General features: G+C 40.2%; 1 protein-coding gene across 1 annotated transcript in view; it reads left to right on the top strand.

The window, feature by feature from the left end:
- ttc27 (tetratricopeptide repeat domain 27) overlaps nucleotides 1-16,892 on the top strand; it is a 182,623-nt gene that overhangs the window by 36,101 nt on the left and 129,630 nt on the right. Inside the window, exons 5-7 of the mRNA XM_083898147.1 lie at nucleotides 6,059-6,161; nucleotides 14,419-14,577; nucleotides 14,677-14,816. Coding sequence (XP_083754273.1) covers nucleotides 6,059-6,161; nucleotides 14,419-14,577; nucleotides 14,677-14,816 — 402 coding nt within the window. The remainder of the gene's footprint in view (nucleotides 1-6,058; nucleotides 6,162-14,418; nucleotides 14,578-14,676; nucleotides 14,817-16,892) is intronic.

Here is a 16,892-nt window from a genome sequence, read left to right on the forward strand (position 1 = left end):
ACGGTTAATCTATTGATTGAAAAAAGAGAGCGCTGAGGGAGAGGCGATTGAAAACAAACAAGGACACATAATCGTGTGCTGTTAAACTTATAGGTTATAATCACCGCGGGTGTTTATTGATAAACCAGGAGCCGCCCCACGGGGTGAGACACGTTAGGAGATGAATTATTCCCACAAAGTAATGATAACCGTAAGGGTCTCCTATTATTATTGTGCGTCTGGCCCCAGCTCTAAAGCAGCCACGGCAATTAATGTAGCGGTACACTGTGTTGAAGTAGTTTAATCTCCAGAGCCAAAGCGCAGGTTTTCCTCCCTTATACTAGAGGATAAGGTTGTATTTTTGAAAACTTCATCCTAGAGGGCTTTGAAACTTGGACTCTCACTGCCTTACCTTTCTGCTGCTCACCGGCGCAGTCCTCCGCTTCTCCTCCGTGTCTGTGCACTGCATGTTGAGGCTTCAGTGTGGATTGATTGGCTGTCACTGACTCACTTGCGCCAAGTAGCCAATCAGTGAGGGTTGTGGGCAGGACATTGTTACACAACCAAGAGAGTGGTGACTTCAGGCAGAGACGATGCATCAGAGCTGAAGGAGCGCTTTTTAAAATATATTAATTAATTATATTGGTTATCGGTGAAAAAAACGGCCAATGCCGATTATCGCAAAAATGCAGAATATCGGCCGATATTATCGGCCAGACCGATAATTGGTCGATCCCTACTATGGACTAGTTGAGGATCGAAAGTTAGCGAAATATTTTTAAAAAGTTGCATGTTGTACGAGATAAAGGCCGCCAAAGTTGGCGAATCTGATTTTGAACGAATCTCTTCGCGATGGAAGGTCTGATCCGAACCAAACTTGCTGTGGTTCATGAACGATAGTTCCTGAAGACGACTATGAAAAAAACATTCACGTTCAAAAACAACGCCTCCTGGTGGTGAGAGAATTATAAAAAAAACAAAGTACATTTATGATGATAACTTTGTGAATCCTGTTCCGATTTGAACCAAACCTCCTTGGATTGCTGATAGTCTGATCCTGAAAACGTCTATATGAAAATATTCAATTTAGAAAACAGCAGGTGACAGCAGACAGAATTACATTTGGTATTTGAATGAACATGTCGTAGATATTTTGTGCCATCACCTTCAAACTTATTGAAGGTTTTTTCAAATGTCGCATGGCGTACGAGATAGGGGGCCCCAAAACTTCCAGTGATTGATTACAGTCCGACCCTGAAAAAGTCTAGATGGAAATATTCAATTTAAAAAACAGCGCCCCCTTTTTGCTGGAGATAACATTACATTTCACACTTCTCTATGGTGCTATAACAGGGATTGTTGTATCCACTTAATACGCAATATGTGAGACCACAGACCCCCCCTGAACATGTCAGCAAAAGATGACCTCCCGACATGAAATGGAACCACCGAAACAGGAAGTGAAATTTAACTTTGCTGTACATTGCCTGATCTCCACGCAACATGATATGTGAGTTAAGGGAACTTCCCGGAACACGTTAATGGACACGCCTTTGACCCAACAGGAAGTCAGCCATTTTTAACAAGAAGTGCCCTCTAACTTTACCATACATTGATAGATCTTCACGGAACTTGATATGTGAGACCAGGGACCTATCCTGAACATGCAAAAGATGACCTCCCAACAAAGTGTATAACGCACTGAACAGGAAGTAAAACATAACTTTGCCTCCACAGCCTAACATCTGCATGGACGGCGCTGATAATATCTACTACCGCAAACAGTGAATAAACGAGAGACGAGCTCAGGGCGCCAATGTTGAGGTGGGAGCACATTGACTCGCGCGCTTCAAGTTCGGACCTGTTGATAAAGCTTGCGGTGCTAGTTTTATTTTAGGGCTGCAACTAACGATTAGTTTTTATTGTCGACTAATCTATTGATTATTTTTTCGATTAGTTGACTTATCACAATTATCTTTGTTGCCACCTATTTTGGACTTCTGTTTAACCTACATACAGTGGACTTACATGTGTGCTTTAAAAACACGACCAAGCCCGCTATTAGTCTAAAGAGAACTTCGCTTTTGAATGTCGCATCAGACTGAATAGTCCCCAAAGCATGCTGGGATGTGTAGCGGTGGAGATAACTACTGTTTTGATAAAAGGCAAAGGTAAAACATAATTTCTGCTTGTATTTCTTGAAAGTGATTTGTTCTGCTCTTATATTGCGGCTGGATCCGTAAGTCTTGGTCTTGGTAGAGTGATAAAAAATGATACCCTTGGAATCTGCAAATTATTCACTTATTAAGTCACAAATGTAAGAAGGTGCCTGATTATTCAGGGCCTTGTATGTAAGTAGAAGTATTTTAAAATCGATTATACTTTTCACTGGGAGCCAGTGAAGAGAAGCCAAGACAGGAGTTATATGATCACGTCGTCTGGTTCCAGTCAGTATCCGTGCTGCTGCGTTCTGGACAAGTTGAAGGCTTCTCAAGGACTTACTAGGACATCCAGACAGTAAGGAGTTACAGTAATCCAGCCTAGAGGTTATAAAGGCGTGGATAAGTTTCTCAGTCTTGTCGTGATATAATATTTCTAATTGTCTTGATGTTGTGAAGGTGGAAGAAGGCTGTTATACATATATGCTTAATGTGTTCATCCAGTGATAAATCCTGGTCAAACAGGACTCCTAGGTTCCTTACTGTAGTGCAAGGGACTGAAGTGTTACTGCCTAGGTTTAGAGCTCCACTTGAAAGTGGTGCTCTTATATCTTTTGGCCCGAGGAGCATGACCTCAGTTTTTTCTGTGTTAAGCAAGAAAGTTCCGAGTCATCCACGTCTGTATGTCTATGAGACAATCCTGGAGTTGAATAGATGGGTTTGGGTCGTCTGGTCGTACAGATACATATAGCTGGGTGTCGTCTGCATAACAATGAAAATCTATGTTGTGTTTCCTGATAATGTTGCCTAATGGCAGCATGTACAGGGTAAAAAGAATAGGTCCGAGCACGGAACCCTGAGGAACTCCGTAGTTAACCTTAGTGAATATGGAGGATTCCTCGTTTACACTAACAAACTGAAATCTGTCCGATAAATAGGACTTGAACCAGACAAGTGCCGATCCTCTCATCCCAACATCTTGTTCTAGTCTATGTAGCAGGATCTCATGATCTATAGATCGTATCAAATGCTGCACTGAGATCCAGCAGGACCAGTATAGAAGCCAGTCCTTTTTCAGAGGCCATAAGAATATCATCTTTTAGTCTAAGTAGTGCAGTCTCTGTACTATGGTGGGTTCTAAACCCAGACTGGAACTTTTCAAATACATTATTGCTACACAGGTGATCACACAACTGGATGGCTACAGCTTTTTCTAAAATCTTTGAAATAAAAGGGAGGTTCGAGATTGGTCTATAGTTACTCAAAATGCTACTGTCGAGAGAAGGCTTTTTAAGTAATGGCTTAATTACTGCCATCTTAAAGGCCTTTGAGACGCAGCCGCTCAGTAAAGACATATTTATTTGATCTAGTAAAATATTACCAACTTGTGGTAGAGCCTCTCTAAGGAGTCTAGCTGGTATAGGGTCCAGCTGACATGTAGTAAGTCTAGAGGAGGAGACCAGTGAGGTCAGCTCCGGGAGGCTTATAGGAATAAAATGATTCAGTACGTGTAAAGCTGGAGCCGCGATTAAGTCTAGGCTCGCTGTACTAAACTGGTTGTTAATTCTATCTCTGATCGTTTCTATCTTATCGTTAAATTTTTTTATAATTTTGAACCGTCCCGAATCATCCTGAATCGTCCCGAAAATCTTTTTTTACATTTTGAGTTGTTACTTACTGAAAATATAATAAAAACACGTCATGTTGATAATAAATAATATATTTATTTTCAGACTAGATTTGTTGTGTTGTAGATGACAAACAACACGCTCAGTCACTGTGGCCTACCAGACCTTCTGCCACGACTCCCATTTAGTGACTGCATTTAGTGGGTTGTAGTCGTCATGAGAAGGGCCATGCATTGAGATTTGCATGAGGCTGTTTAGGGCTGTCAAAATTACTCAAAAATTACGTTTGAAACACAAATATTCGAATATCTGTATTTGCACATGATATCAATGACACGCGCATCTGAGGTGCGTTGCATCCACTGCATCTGGGGTCTGTCAATCAGCCAGACTGTCAGGTGATGACAGCATGATGTCAATAACAGGACGAACTAATACAACCAGACAAAACTACTTGTATAGGTAGTTAATTTAAGTTTAAACATATTTCACAACACATTACCTACACAAAAATAAGTAAATGAACTGATGACCAACAGCTTGCACGCTCTCTCTGCGCATACTGGTTTACAGGGTTTCCCCCAGAAAACCTGCTAAGCCCGGTGGTCCCTCTCGCGCCCCACGGCGTTTTTGTAAAAAAAAAAATTAAACGCAGCCAAGTTTCGCTTTTGCGCAGAGACTTTCCAGCGTTTAACAGGTGTTGTTCCACAGTGTACTCGCTCTGTTTCGACCGCCGAATTATCGGTGTATCCCTAAATATAACATCTTTATTGACAAGAACGTTGTAACCGTAATAATGACGCACTTGAAAGTGTGACTTGGGTTTCAATCGGCACCTGGACTTGCGTGCGCTGTGCTGATTACATGGGGGCGTATGCGCTCTTGTTCCCCGGTATAGAAAAAGCAGAGGTGTATAAAAAAAAATATTTTAAATAAATAAACAAGCAGCGCTAAGCCTGGCGGGGCTTCATTCAGTGATTGAAACAAACATGTCAATATTAATTAAATGTTTACATGCAGTGCGGGCGCGCAAAGCAGACAGCAGCGCCGTGGCTTGAGCAGTGCACAGTGAGAGAGCAGCAGCCTCTGCATCTCAAAATTTAGTCAGTCAAAATTCTCTTTAGTCCCATCTTCGTCCCAAGAGAGAATATTGATCTACCCGATGACAATTAAGTTAGAGGGGGGAGCTGCACTTCTGAGAGCGGGTGTGCTGATATGTCACTTCCGGGAATTGGCCAATCACAAGACAGTTGGGAAGGCTCTAAGCTGGCTGGCCAATCACAACACCGTCTGTCTTCTCGGGCGAGATTTCAGTGGGGCTTACCAGAGCTTCAATAAAGACAGATTTCAATTGGCTTGTTTACAGCAACTAGGAGGTTTTTGACCATAAAAACAAGTTAATGTATGTAAGTAGACCTCCATAACTAACACGTGCAACAGGACCACTCTGTGAGCTTTAACTGTGTTAAAAGCTTTTAGCCTGTCTGTGAGTATGCTTCTGACCTTTCTGTGGGTATGTCTGTTTATTACGTTTTTGTTGCTGCCCCCGGCATCAGGGAAGAAAGGTTAATGAATATTAATGTCCAACAGAAACAGGACCAGGTTGCCTTCAGTTGAGTGTATCCCTCCGCCATAAGTGAAAGCTGGACCTCTGTTCTCCCTTGACCAGCCTCTTATTCTATCACTCTCTTTAACCCTCTTTGATTTTTGTGCGACCTCTGCCATGACATCCACTCAGTGAATACTTCCATGTGTGTAACTTTGCATCTTCGTTTGGGGGGCTGTGACCTATGCCCTAAAGTAGAATTTTAACAACTTACACAACTAGAAGTTCCATAGTGCCAATGCAGGCGATGCAAACCTGCTTTGACAGAGGTGACATTCACCCCGTTTTAAATTGATGAACAATAACAAATGATCTTAGTCATTATTGTAAGGTATATGAAGTAGTAAAGTAGAGGTAATGGGTCCCTTTGCACAGTAGCCATTTTGACATGTTTTAGCAGGAAAAGCGCAGGTGTCACTGATCAATTTAATAACCACTCTGTTAGAGTACATGTTAGTCAAGACAGTGCAACAGTGAACCACTATGCACACTGAAGCTGAGGCAGCTAAATAGTACCCGGCCATAGCTAATTTGAAGTACACCTGTGATTTTTCATTAATTTCATGGGTCTTAATAGCCATTTTATGTATTCCTGTCTGTATTTTTGTCATACATTCTGTGCTTTGGCTCATTCTCGTACTGTATATATTTCTTTAATCATTTTTCTCTGTTTTTCATTTGTGTAGCTGCTGCCCTGGTGGACCCTTCGCTACGTCAACCTGCATCAGCAAATCCTGGAGGCTCGCTCTCCACAGCTCCTCAGCTTGGCCCAAAGCAGCATGGACAAAGGTCTGTCACTAGTAAATGGTTGAATGTGGTGACCTTCTTCTTTTAGAAAATGTGCTGGCTGGTCAGCATGGTGTAACAGTGGTTACATAGCGTTATTGTCTCACAACAAGAAGGTCCCAGGTTTTGATTGACTGGAGGGGGCAACTGGAGAAAATGACGTCACGTCATCATTCCCGCCACGTTTCATACTAGTTAGTCATGATGAAGGTGATGTCCTTTTCTCCTCCAGCACATCGACGAGGAGCGCTGTGCCATGTGGCTATAGTTATACTTAATGTAGCTATTGAAATGAAAATCATGGGCACTCGTGTATTGATTAACTGAAACCTAACCCGGTGTTTTTACCCAAGGTATTCAACACCTCTATGGCGTACCGCCCTGTTGAACTGTCAGCCTTCAAACCTCTGCCCTTTTCGACACAGGAGCATGAGCTCTGCCCGGTGCAGGCATTACGCACGTATTTAGTAGGGATGGGGCTGATCCGATCCAGTATCGGGTTCTGATACAGACGTAATTCACGGATCGGAAATTTCCGATCCAACTATAGAGATCTCCGATCTGATATGTCTGTGCTTTAATGTTGTCTGCTTATCATTTGAGTCAATTGTACACTTATTTCAGACCCCCTGAAAATGAACAATAATGTATGAAAATGCTTATAATTCATCAATGGAGTGGAATTAAAGATCAGAGTCCACACTTAAATCACATCTTTATTGTTTCATTTCAAATTAATTGTGGCAGTGTACAGATGTACCCTACTTAGGGCTAGGCGATATGGCCTAAAAATAAAATTTAATTATAAAACTAGAACTGCAAGCGGTATTAACGGTTTCGGGCTTGAAGCGCGCGAGTCCATGTGCGCCCACCTCGACACTTGCGCCCTGAGCTCGTCTCTCGTTCATTCACTGTTTGCTGTTGTAGTTATTATCAGCGCCGTCCATGCGGATGTTGGGCTGTGGAGGAAAAGTCATATATTAATTCCTGTTTAGTGCGTTACACTTTCTGTTGGGAGGACATCGTTTGCATGTTCAGGATAGGTCCCTGGCCTCACATATCAAGTTCCTTGCAGATCGATCAATGTACGGTAAAGTTAGAGGGCACTTCCTGTTTAAAATGGCTGACTTTCTGCTGGGTCAGAGCGTGTCCATTAACATGTTTAGGGAAGTTCCATTGACTCACATATCATGTTGCGTGGAGATCTGGCAATGTACGGCAAAGTTACATTCTACTTCCTGTTTTGGCGTTCCACTTCCTTTTTAGAGTTTAGCTTTTGCAGACATGTCCAGGATAGGTTCCTGGTCTCACATGACAAGCTCCGTGCAGATCAATCAATGTACGGTAAAGTTAGAGGGAACTTCCTGTTTAAAATGGCTGACTTTCTGTTGGGTCAAAGGCGTGTCCATTAACCGTACATTGCCCGATCTCCACGCAACATGATATGTGAGTCAAGGGAACTTTCCTGAACAGGCAAAGTTACATTCTACTTCCTGTTTCGGCGGTTCCACTTCCTGTCAGGAGGTCGTCTTTTGCTGACATGGTCAGAGAGGGTCTGTGGTCTCACATATCACGTATGAGGAGGATACAACAATCCCTGTTAGAGCAGCATAAAGAAGTGTGAAATGTAATGTTATCTCCAGCAACCAGGGGGCACTGTTGTTTAAATTGAATATTTTCATATAGACTTCTTCAGGGTCGGACTGTGATCAGTCCAAGGAAGTTTGGTTCAGATTGGAACAGGATTTGCAAAGTAAAAACAGTTTGTTTTTTGTTGCACAGTGAATGGCATAGTCTGCCGAGGACATTGGATCCTCAATCAGTGTTTCGTTGTCTGTTTTTACAAATCAGAATGTTTGCCAACTTTGGTGCCCCCTATCTCGTACGCCATGCAACATTTTAAAAAACCTCCGATAACTTTTGATCCTCAACTGGTCCACATTGACCTCGCCAAGTTTGAAGGTGATAGTACAAAAAGCTCTAGGACAAGTTCGTTCAAATACCAAATAAAATTCTGTCGATTGTCACCAGGGGGCGCTGTTTTTGAAATTGAATATTTTCATATAGATGTCTTCGGGGCTGGAGGAACATCAATCCAAGGAAGTTTGGTTCAGATTGAACCGGGACTCGCAAACGGCTACACCCTGAAACAATGCTCTATCACATTCAACACGCATCATCTACCAAGTGTTTTTGGGTGTTTTCACTCATTTTGAGTTGGATACGACAATCTCTGTAAAAGTTATTACCGAGATCGTAAATAAACTTTTTTTTTGTATATTTTCTTCCACCACCAGGAGGCGATGGTTTCAAACATGATCATTTTTGCATAGGTGTCTTCAGCAACTACCCATCATCAATCATGGCAAGTTTGGCTCCGACTTGACCTTCCATCACAAAGTTATAAGCGTTTCGTTGTGTGTTGGCAAAATTCTGAATTTTCGCCAAATTTGTCACCCCCTATCTCGTGCGCCATGCAATATTTCAAAAAACCTTCCAGATTATTTCGTACCTCAACTGGTCCACAGCGACCTCGCCAGGTTTGAAGGTGATTGCTCAAAAACTGTAGGATTTGGAATATACGACAAGCGCTGGTATAAATACGCCAAAAACGCCTCCGTTTTCGCCTTTAATACAAATTTGCGTCCTTCCTGTAGGATTCACAGGAAACTTGTCATTAACTTTTGCTCATGGCACAACCTAATGAACGTGTGTACCAAGTTTCATTCATGTACGTTATACCCGACAGGAGTTGACCTCGAAGCACTTTTTTGCGTCCGTCTTTAGCCCCGCCCACTTCCATTTTTTGACGCACATTCCCCGAACCACTTTCATTTGGAGATTTAAGCCAGGTCTGATTTTGTCCCAAAAATTCGTGAGGTTTGGGATACGTTCAGGCCTTCAGAAACGCGCAAAAATTTTGGGAAGAAGAATAACTAGCACCGCGAGCGGATCTGAATGGGTTCGAGCCGATGCACGCAAGTGGCCGCGTGTCCACACCGCCACTCGCCAATGAACCCGTTTATCCACCGCTCGCGGTGCTAGCATGTTGGTCTGAGGAGCCATCGTGACGTGTGCAACAAACGCATCAGAGTGGGTTCCTAGTTTCGAGGGGATCTTGCGATGTACGGCAAAGTTAGAGGGCACTTCCTGTTTTAAATGGCTGACTTCCTGTTGGTCAAAGGCGTCTCCGTAAACGTGTTCATGGAAGTTCACTTGACTCACATGTCAAGTTTTGGAAAGATCGGACAATGTTGGACTTAACTTCCTGTTTTGGGCGTTCCACTCCCTGTATGGAGGTAATCTTTTACAGACATGTTCAGGACGGATCTCCGGTCTTATTAATTAAGTTTCAGGTGGGTATAGCAATCCCTGTTGGAGCAGCATGAAGAACTGTAAATGTAATTCTGTCTGCTGTTTCCAGGGGGCGCTGTTTTCAAAATACAATATTTTCACATGGACGTGTTCAGGACGGGTCTCTGGTCTTACATATTAATTTTCAGGTGGATACAGCAATCCCTGTTGGAGCAGAATGAAAAATAGTAAAAGTACTATTTACTAAATACTATCTGCTGTCACCAGGGGGTGCTGAAAATAAAATATTTTCATATAGATGTCTTCAGGGCCGGCCTGTCATCAATCTGAGCAAGTTCGGTTCGGATCAGACCAGGATTTGCAAAGTTATGACGGTTTGCTTTTTTGTCGCAAAAATCCGAATTTGTGTGGTTGCCATGGCAACACCGTTTAATGATTCGTCATCATATTGTACATGCATCATCTACCATCTGTTTTGAGTGCTGTCAGTAATTTTGAGTGTGATGAGATGATATCTGTAAAAGTTATTCCCAAAATCTTAAACCACCACCAGGAGGTGTTGTTTTTAAAATTGACCATTTCTTCATTGTCTTCTTCAGCCACTGCCTACTATCACTCATGGCAAATTTCGTTCTGATCGTACCTTCTGTTAGAAAGTTATAAGAGCTATGCAATATTCAAAAAAAGTTTCCAATTGATTCTGTTCCTCAACTGGTCCACAGCGACCTCGCCAACTTTGAAGGTGATCACTCAAAAACTGTAGGACTAGATAGATTTTGTAGCACTGGTGTAAATTTGCCAAAAACGCCTCCGTTTTCGCCTGCGTTCAATTCAAAATGGCGACCTTCCTGTAGGATTCACAGGACACTTGTTATCGACTTTTATTTAAAGCTCAACCTAATGAACGTGTGTACCAAGTTTCGTTCATGTACGCTAAACCCGACGGGAGATGACCTACTAGCACTTTTTTGCGTCATTTTTTATTCCCTCCCACTTCCAATTTTCGACACTTTTTCCCCGAACGACTTTAACACGCAATCATTTACGAGGTCTGATGTGGTTGCAAAAATCTGTGAGTTTTGGGGCATGGGAAAGGCCTCAAAAATGCGATTCAGTCCGCGGAATAATAATAATAAAGAATTCCTTCAGTTTCAATAGGGTTCTTGCACAGTCATGCTCGAACCCTAATAATAACTCTTTCAGTTACGATAGGTTTCTAGCACCGTCGTGCTCGAACCCTAATAATAAGTCTTTCAGTTACAATAGGTTTCTTGCACAGTCGTGCTCGAACCCTAATAATAACTCTTTCAGTTACAATAGGTTTCTTGCACAGTCGTGCTCGAAGCCTAATAACTCTTTCAGTTTCAATAGGTTTTTTGCACAGTCGTGCTCGAACCGTCATAACAATAATAACCCTTTCAGTTACAATAGGTTTCTTTCACAGTCGTGCTCGAACCCTAATGACTCTTTCAGTTACAATAGGTTGCTTGCACAGTTGTGCTCGAACCCTAATAATAACTCTTTCAGTTACAGTAGGTTTCTTGCACAGTCGTGCTCGAACCCTAAAAATCGATTTAAATATTTTTTTTTTTCTTAACTACTAAAGACAAAATAATTATTCATATTATGTATAATGTGTAAATGCATGGCATTTTACACACACATACACAGTGTTTCAGTGTCAGTTAATTAAAATATTTGAAATACGTCCTCCATGACTGTAGCACAGACTCCGTGTCTGTCATAGTCTCTGGATTAAAATACAGTGACAGTGTGATGCCACAAGTTCAGAAACAAATTTAAACATAGGGATAGTAAACATCAGCAATAACACATTGGAGCTCAGTGACAACATTGCTAGTTTTAATTAGAGATGGCCTGATATCGCCTTTCTGCGTCCAATACGATACTGAAATTGCAACCTTGAGTATGTACTGATACCAATATCAGTCGAATAGAGTCTTTTAATCAACTTAGCTGGTAATTAGGGCTGTCAAAATTAACGCACTTTCTCACTTTCATTGCGCTACGAGTAGACGTGCAGTTTATGAACAGGCAAGACAGGCAACTGCATGGGGCTCCGAGTCGATAGTCGGAGCCTTAATTCCCCAGTGAGCAGCCGCATCCCCGTCCCCCTTAAACAACAATGGTTGATTTGCATTGACATCTCTGTCGGAGACCCCCCTAACGGGGCCCCACGTCACCTCACGCTAACCTGTGTGAAGTTATCGTTCTGCAAGTTGTAAATGAAGCTGAAGGAAAATGAAGAGGTTATCAATCAGGTAGTTAGAAGAGGAAGAAAAAAGACACACAGCTGTAAGTGGCGCAGATAATGATATAATCATAACATTAACAGTCACTGTCTAACTAATGGGGACACAGACAGCAGCTAACGTTAGCGTCAGAATGCTAGCTGACGCTAACGCTGACTAGTAGAAGCAGTGCTTCAAAGGTGCTGATGAGGAATTTCCTGCTGTGGGTTTAGTAAGAAAACTATTTAACTTCTATACTTTATATTTTGTTTATAATGTGATTTATTTACAGTATAGTTTTTTTAAAACGTTTTTTCAAAGTGATTTACAGTATTTTATTTTTTCTATTTATTTATCTTGTCTTATAATGTGGGTTCTTTACAATGTAATGTTTCTTTTTTACTAAGTTTGTATAGGTTTTTACAAGTTATTTACAGTATTTTATTGTTCTTTACATTCATATTTTCACATACTTTATTACATACATACATATTTAAATTAGAATTTTTCAGGCATATTTATGAATGGTAATTCATCATTATTAATCGTGATTAATCCACAGCTACCCTGTGATTAATCTGATTAAAAATGTTAATCTTTTGACAGCCCTACTGGTAATACAACATTTGTGCTGGTGTATTTTACTACCAAGATATATCCAGTCTTTTCTTAATCTAATGCTTCAACTCACATTATGGTGGTGGCAGACACTGCTCTTTACACCTTGATAGACAATTTGATATTGGACTTGATCTGCTCTGATCTATACTGACACACCAGAAGACAGTAATTATTTACACTAGGTGCCTATTTGTGTCCAGTAAACTAGTGTGTGTTCCCAACAATGTCCAACACATGCAAATCTGATAATATTTGATAATATTATTTTGTCATTGTGTAGTCATACAGTGGTATGCAAAAGTTTGGGCACCCCTGTAAATCTTCATGATTTTCTTTATAAATCATTGGTTGTTTGAAAAAGACATATCAGTTAAATATATCATATAAGAGACAAACACAGTGATAATTGAGATGCAAAATAAAGTTTATATGGTTTACAGAAAGTGTGCAAGAATTATTTAAACAAAATTAGGCATGTGCATAAGTTTAGGCACCACAAAACAAAACATTTGTGCATCCTCCTTTTGCAGAAATAACAGCATCTAAACGCTTCCTATAGCTTCCAATTAGTCTGGATTCTGGAGGAAGGTAATTTGGACCATTCTTCTTTACAAATCATCTCCAGTTCAGTTTGATGGTTTGTTCCAGAATCTGCTGATATTGCAGACTTTCTGTAAATCATATAAACTTTATTTCACTTCTCAAATATCACTGTTTGTCTCCTATATAATATATTTAACTGAAATTTCTTATCCAAACAACCGATGATTTATGAAGGAAAATCATGAACATTTACAGGGGTGCACAAACTTTTGCATACGACTGTATTTCCATCATCTGTTTTTGTTGTCTCATGAAAACAAAATATACTATATATACTTAAGAGAGAAGGATCAAGATGGACACATATTTCTAATATCAAATCAAACACTAATGAAATACATTGAAGTGTCTCTGTGGTGTAGTATGGATGGATCAGTCTGTTCCTGAATGAGCTGATAAAGTCCTAACTCACAACTCAAATCATTAGCATCACAGTCAATACTTCACACAAAGCTGTGTGATTCACACATGATTCAAGCACTTCAGCACGTTTGTGCTGGAGCAAGTGAAACAATAACAAGAAAAAACGTCCCTGTATGTGACTGAACACTAACTTTACGTATATTAAAACTCACCCATAAGAATGTAGAGCAGTGCTGGCGTCACGTCATCAACTCAAACAACTACTGTGTCTGTCCTGCTCTCTTTCAGCCGCTGAATAATCCATCTGTTTGTTGTTTCTGTGATGATGAAGTCTGCTAACACGTTAGCATAAAGATCACTAGCTTAAAATGCTAACAGTCCACTCACCAGCAGTCTCTGTGCTGTCTCTGTCTTTGTTAAGAAGTTCAGCCACAGTTGACTTATTCTCCGGTTTTCTTTGCCTTCCTTTGTTCAACAAAGCTTTGATGACGACTGCTTTGATAACAATCACGCTTTAATATTGCACACACGCACACACACTGCACACGCTGAATAACCGCTGGAAAGTTCCAGACACTCTCTCTCCCCCTCCCTCCCTCCCCTCTCTCTCTCTCTCTGTGCGTGCATATTAATTAGCCATGTGTATACCCAAACTAGGAATGATTCACAGCGATAAAACAGCCGTAATTCAAATACAAAGTTTATGGTTTTAAGACCCACAATGCTGTGATTTGAAACATGTAGTGGTTTCTTCATAACTTCAACATGTGTAATTTTGAAAAAAAACGGAAATCCCTAATCTTGAAATAATAAAACCTGTTTCCCATTTTTACTCGTTTTGCGCTGGGCCGACTTGTTCCCCCTTGGTCGGTGGCGGGTCACATTTAAATAAGTCTATAGTTTTAGATAATGAAATGACCATGGTGGAACCTGGAAATTTATCATCACAAAGAACTGTGACCATGGATGTTTCTTTCTCATTATCATTCGCATTAAGCCCTAGTTAACTCGGCCAACAAGTTCTTCTCATATTGCTCTGTTTTCATATTGTGGCAGGAAAAAAAAACCTTTGTTGACTGATTTGTTACTGGTTTCTTGTTTTCCAGTGCTCACATGCCAGTCTCTGTTTTTGGAACAGAAACATTTGGCTATCCAGTTTCACCTGGAGTGTGTCTACACAAATCTGACATATTATGAGTACCAGTCAGCCAAGGATCACATCAATAAGGCACAGGAGCTCTCAGGACTGAATATCAACATGACAGGTATGTGTACGGAAGCACACACTCCTGGAGAGTAGATGGAGTACTGATCCACTGAAACACATATGTCTGAATTGAGGGTAACAACTGATCTTGCTCAAGGTGCCCTTGGTAAGCGGACCCGTTTCCAGCAGAAGTACTTGGCTCAGCTCATCCTTGATGTCAACAGAAAGCAGGACCAGACCAACAAGATGGACAATGAGGCCAGTCCCACTCCCACACCTCAGTCCTGCTTACCCAAGGTATGAGCTTTTGTCAACATCTTTCAGTTTGTGATGGCATGATACAGCTTGTTCATGTCCAATACTGATATCACCAACTCAATTGTCTACAGATTCTCTTACAGTCATTTAACACCTTTTAAACTATGAAGCTGTTAACATTGTTTTTAGCTAATAATAATAAATGGCCACAACATGACTCAGCTAAAATGCTGTTGCTGATTGAAGTATGTGATATATAGGTTTTTTTTTATTGTATCAGACATTTCTATCGGTCCAATATCTGATCCAGTGATTTTAAACAATATCAGACAGATGATCAGTCATCCCTAGTGTCAGCAGCACATTCATGCACACTCCAGACCTCACTTTTCAAAGATGGAAAAATTTGTGACCAAAATCCATCCCTCAGACCCCCAGACCTACCTTTCCCTGGCCACATTGTCCCAGGCCACTGAGGAGTATAATCTCTCCACCTAGTCCAGGGGTCTGCAACCTGCGGCTCTAGAGCCACATGTGGCTCTTCAGCGACTCTGCAGTGGCTCCTTGTAGCTTTAGAGATTAAGGCGACAAATTAAAGTGTTTTAAAATGTTGTGCATCACATCCAACGTCGACATAAAATGCAATATTTAGTACACATTTGGATGTGTCCTGTCCATCTTTGGATCCATATGCCCTTTTCTCAAGTATAAACGACACACAATCCAAATGTTTGATTAATTTATTTCAAAGTGGGTTCATTTTAATTTCAATAATTTGTCACAAACAATGAAACAATGGAAGAACTAGGTCTACGTCAATATGTGTTTTATTTTTGCTCCACTTTATAAGCGGTTGGGTATAAACTGAACATTTTGTAGTTCTTAAAGTTCACAAATGAAAAGAACTATTGCTCTTTTATGCATTATATCTGCATAAAAACCTTTTTTCGTGTTATCTTCATTTTGAGGGTTGTTTTGCGGCTCCAAATGGATACTAATTAGGAGGAGAGGCGACAAAAATGGCTCTTTTCATCCTAAAGGTTGCCGACCCCTGACCTAGTCCTTGGTCTGTCCCTAGGTCTTCTATAGTTGGACGTGCCTCCCTAGGGGACGCGCCCTGTTTGCATCCTTACCAGGTGCTCAAACCACTCTTCTGAGAAAACATTTTGTCTGCTTGTACCTGCTATTTTTCCCTTTTTTTGATCATGAATCATTGCTAATGATTGTAAGTGAGTGTAGGTACAAAGATCGACCTATTAGATCAAGAGCATTGGCTTTTTGGCTCCTTTTTCGTCACAACAAGTAGAGTGAACCCAATACCCCTCCTGCTGCTCCAATTTGCTGGCAAGTCACACACTCCATTCTTCCCTCACTTCATGCACTATAACGTTAGTTAGAAGTGTAAAAAATGTGACCATTATTGTAAATCAAGACGCTAACTGTAGTGTCGTGATTGGCGATCAGTTCCTGATGTGAAGTTATTACTATACAAGCAGAGTCAGTTGTCTCTGGGTTCCCATCAATCTTCTACACTCACTTTTAGTGTGTTTTATAGCAGTGATCCATGTCTACTGCCCACAGGGTCTTTGATGATCCAGGGACTGTTGTATATATATATATACACATACATATATATATATATACATATATATATATATATATATATATATATATATATATATATATACATATATATATATATATATATATATATATATATATATATATATATATATATATATATATATATATATATATATATATATATATATATATGCCTGACATTTTACCAGATATATATGCTGCCGGTTATATATATATATATATATATATATATATATATATATATATATATATATATATATATATATATACATATATATATATATATATATATACATACATATATATGTAGACAAATGGTAGGTTGTCTACATATATATATATATACATATACATATACATATACATATATATATACATATACATATACATATATATATATATATATATATATATATACATATACATATACATATATATATATAACCGGCAGCATATACAGTATATCTGGTAAAATGTCAGGCATCAAAAAGATGAAACAGTCCCTGGATC

The sequence above is a fragment of the Microchirus variegatus genome (assembly GCF_963457635.1).
Source record: "Microchirus variegatus genome assembly, chromosome: 11".
NCBI classification, from domain to species: Eukaryota; Metazoa; Chordata; class Actinopteri; order Pleuronectiformes; family Soleidae; genus Microchirus; species Microchirus variegatus.